The sequence below is a fragment of the Trachymyrmex septentrionalis genome, unplaced genomic scaffold (assembly GCF_001594115.1).
Source record: "Trachymyrmex septentrionalis isolate Tsep2-gDNA-1 unplaced genomic scaffold, Tsep1.0 scaffold127, whole genome shotgun sequence".
NCBI classification, from domain to species: domain Eukaryota; kingdom Metazoa; phylum Arthropoda; class Insecta; order Hymenoptera; family Formicidae; genus Trachymyrmex; species Trachymyrmex septentrionalis.
Window position 1 is genome coordinate 386,069 of NW_017304406.1, and position 4,468 is coordinate 390,536.

The 4,468-nt window shown below is 33.5% G+C and overlaps 1 protein-coding gene across 4 annotated transcripts in view; it reads right to left on the minus strand.

Moving 5' to 3' along the window:
• Positions 1–320: 320 nt before the first annotated feature.
• Positions 321–4,468, minus strand: part of LOC108756487 (pleckstrin homology domain-containing family G member 5-like) — a 155,838-nt gene continuing 151,690 nt past the window's right edge. For 3 of the 4 annotated variants that reach the window (XM_018500350.1, XM_018500348.1, XM_018500346.1), the window contains 5 exons: positions 4,120–4,296; positions 3,823–4,028; positions 2,245–2,471; positions 1,332–1,641; positions 321–1,248 (listed from right to left, as the gene is read on the minus strand). In XM_018500350.1, the coding sequence (XP_018355852.1) occupies positions 1,636–1,641; positions 2,245–2,471; positions 3,823–4,028; positions 4,120–4,296 (616 nt within the window). In that variant the 3' untranslated portion in view covers positions 321–1,248; positions 1,332–1,635. The remainder of the gene's footprint in view (positions 1,249–1,331; positions 1,642–2,244; positions 2,472–3,822; positions 4,029–4,119; positions 4,297–4,468) is intronic. The other variant, XM_018500347.1, reaches the window with a different exon arrangement.

Here is a 4,468-nt window from a genome sequence, read left to right on the forward strand (position 1 = left end):
CTCACTTAATATAACGTATTTTATCTTCTTATTTACTTTATTTTACATCTTATATGAATAATTCCCGTTCAGTCATCTGTTACATCCATGATCTTTTTTTTGGTAAGATTTCTTAGAGAGATTTATTACTTCCCACTTATTAAATTCATTAAGTTATGACATCCACCAAGACCATTGCACACGTACACCAATTGCGCACCGTACAAGGATAATATGCCATATAAATGAAAAAAATAAGAGACATTAGAGAAGAAAAATGTAAAAAAGAAAATATGTAAAAAAAAAAGAATTAAATATTGTTTAAAGTTATATTTTGTTTCTCGATTAAATGACTGATTCGCTATAATTAAAGCTTCTACAATGCTTTGTGTAAATGAATCGTAATGTTATTATTTTAGTATTCAGTAATAATTTTAAAGAGTGATGTGCTAGGAAAACAATTCATTTTGCGGCACATTTCTGACGATCGTTAACTACATGTTGACAACAGTTATTGAATCGTTTCTCGTTAAAATCTAAAACGGTTAAAGTATTGAAATAATTGGACAAAGAATAAAATAAATTTTTAGATAATAATGATTAGCTAAATAAAACAGATGAAGTAACTGTCATTCCCATTTCGATGTCTGAATTGCGATGTCGATTACATATCACACCGTAAAGTTGAAACTTTTTTCTTTAGAATGAACGCAGCGATTTAAAGTCTACAAATTGTTAAAGATTTCGATGTCTTTGTATGCTCTTATTTCTCATTAATGCGTTATGTCTGAACAAGGCAATTGTACTCAAAACCTTCTCTTCCTTTTTTTTGGTCGTTGGGTAGGCATTGTGCCCCTACAATGGGAAAAGGGAAAGAAAGACACCAACTTGTACATTCCTGGTTTCCTCGCTCGAAATCAGTTTTCAATTTTCTTCGATTCTTCAAAGATTTTTGTTCTATCGTAAGGCGCCTAAATAAACTTCTTTAAAAAGGCGTATTATACGCTAACTGCGGCCCTACATTCACTATGAAATCTTAATGTAGTTACTCTAAGTAGGCCTTTCTGTTCATCGCTTAAAAGTCTAAGTCGAAATCTGTATTTAATATTGCACGTAACCGATAACGCCACGATGCGATATTAATCATAGATAACCCACTTAGTTTAATTATTACAAAGAGACATCTACGAATTACAAGAAGATAACGAGATAAAAGTAGCGATATGGTAATGGTACAAATTTCACACGTTGATTTCGAATGGCCCCAATCTGAAATTCAGAAACAATAATGAACATTTTCTCTCTTATTGATACTAATTGGTACGACGTATCGACATGGTATGACGTCTTACCGATTGTAATGTATTGATTGACTCGTTTTGTAGGATTCCAAAGAGTGCGAGACAATCAATCCTCGAAGATCAATGCTCCTCGAATTTTCTGTGTGCAGTACTCACACATAGAGAGAAGAATGCATCTCGTTGAGCATTACATATCACGTACATCCACGTCGAACATTACATTTCACGTCGAACATTATATTTCACGTCGAACATTACATATCACGTCGAGCCTTTACATATCACGTACATCCACGTCGACGATGTGGTCCACACCAAATGTTTGGAAAATTCTTCTTTCAGGTCAATTCGCAGGTCATTTCTATGAGCAATAATAGCGATCTGTTATTGTCGAACGTTCCAAAAAAATATTAAATTCAAGCACAATGAAAAATCTGGAGTTAATAAATAATATTAAACTAAGAATTTCATGAAATTAATAAATTTAACGAATCTCGTTTTTTTTTCTACATTTTTATTTGACAATTCTATGAATCTTTAATTATTCTCTTATTATTAATCTATTATTTAATTTTTATAAGAACTTTTACGCGCGCGATTAATAATGATCTTGGATTTACAAAACGCCGATTCGTGAACCATTTACATTAATCCTAGATTGATGAATAGATTCTATCACTGCTTATTTGATATACAAATTTTATATGGAATTTCAACATTCCTTATCATTTATTGTCATCATTTTCTACAATTTCGACAACATTTAGCGTATCATCACTATAATCTTTAGCACATAGCATTTGATTTAAATTGTAACAAATTTTTAATCAATTATAGAAAAGTTATTTTAATAATATAAATTATACGAAATTAACAATTACAATGTCAAATTATTTTACAAAAATGTCCTGAACTCTCCATTATAATAAAAATTTTAGTTTTCTTAGAATTATAAAATTTATACCTTTTCCTCGACAATACTCGTCGATGGTATTCTCTGCGAAGGATCTATCCTTCTCCGTCTTTCTTCGATAACTTCGGTGTCGGAACTGCCCATAGTTACTTGTGCTGATTGTGTCAAGGATGCATTTACATGCCTCGTTTTCATCAAAGGCGGATTCCGAGATTGTGGTAACGCGAATCCTCGTCTGAGAGCACCTCGCGGCGGTGACGGTGGTGGATAGGATATACCTGGTGACACACATCATCAATACGTGAGAAAGAAAGAGAGAGAAAGAAAATATTCGGTTAATTTTTTCAGAGGGAGAAACCGGAGATTTCAAACAAAATAACTTATGTTCTTAATATTTTCGGAGTCATTAAATTCGATTCTGGCTTTAGAATTCTAAATTTCAAATTTAAAAAAATCTGATTATCTTAAAACAGTTGGGTCTTAGGAGTTCTTGATATCGCGGAGTTTAAATGCGTTGATCCGTTCTTATAAAAAAGGAACTGAAAAAACATTCAATTTTCAGTGTTTTTTTTTCGAAATTTTCAGTTTTTTTTTCATAAAAGCTGAAAATGTTGAATTTCAAAGATTATAGTAATTTCCATGAAGGAGACTTTATTACAGGATTTATAATTAGAATTTAAAAGTCAGTTTGGAAATCAGTACTGTCTGTGTGACATTAATGAGTTTCATTCAAACAAAGCGAAATTGGAAACTATGGATGTATGCACACACACACACACACACACACACACACACACACACACACACACACACACATATTTTGCTATTAAAAATTTTCTAAAACTAAGTTTCATGATAATCAAATTATTTTTTTTTTTAATTATGTCCTTCATATTGAATCCATTATGAATTTTTTATTTTTAATCTGAGATTCGAATACAGCATTATCAAAAATTATTCCATAAGACAAGTTTAATAAAATTCGAGCAAGCAGTTTGTAAAGTAAAAAGGAATAATCCAAAATAGAATCATCAACAAAGGATTAATAAATATGTGTATTGCATTCTTCTTGTTTATGATAAAATTTTTCGTGGATTTAAATGAGATGAATTAGACAATAATAAAAAGTACAAGGAGATGAATTAGGTTTGATTTGTGAAAATAAATATAATATATACTAAGCAAAATTCTTGCAGAGATCTTTTCATATTCTTCTCTTCAAGTAAATAAAATACTAATTTTATTAATATTTGTTTGAAGTTCTCGAGCGTCAGCATAATTGCATTTAGAATAATTCTATTAAGCTATCATGTGTATCAATATTTTATTTTTAATAAAATCTACACTAAGCTACGGTACAACCTTGATGTTATGTTTCTCTCGTATCTGCGCCCTGGACGACAATTCCGCTATTTCTAACAAGCAAATGGCATTAAAACAGTTTTGAAATAGAGGAGCGCTTGGCCATTCGTACTTGTAATAGTAATTTATATGTTATGATGTAATCTGCGTGCATTTATGATCTAATCTGCGTGCGTGACTACGTTGTGTGACAGGGAGTCCATTGAAAGGCTTTGGCCTTGGAAGAACGCGACAAACATAGGCAGAGAGATTTGCGTCGGTAATTGCTACCTCGGTGTCCTGGTGAAAGTAGAGTGTCCTTGCTCTTGGTCATCTGCGGTACAATCAGTAGCGAGTTCGGTGGCGTTGGCGACACAGTGGAGGTCTGCGGTGACGTGGCCAGCGTCAGATTGGGCAGCGATTGACCCAGACTCGAATACGGCACGTGGACGCTCAGCGTGTTCGGTGTCGGCGATTTATTCATCAACGAGCGCCTGATAGGTTTGCGAATTAATTTTAATAGGAACATTAATATTGATCGGTCATCACGAAGTCGCGGAATCGATCATGCATACGCTCTTTTACCTTATGTGCATAGTTCGATGATTGTGCCCGGAGCTGGATTCGCCGCCTTCTTCCGACGACAGCGAACTCGACGCTCGCGGTTGCTCGTTTGTATCCACGCTGACGTTTCTGCTGGGATTGTAGCTCGGTAGGAAGCTGCTGCTACCCGGAGATGCACCTTCCATCTCCATGCTACCACTGGAGACAACAAGTCACATTATGTACAATCGCGGAAGATAAATATGGATAATAAATTATCTTCAATATGACTTAGTAACCATTAATTGACAGTAACATAACTGTTATAATTTGCCACTCAATAATATAACTTTTACATACAACATGTGCCATTGCATAGTTATATTATTGA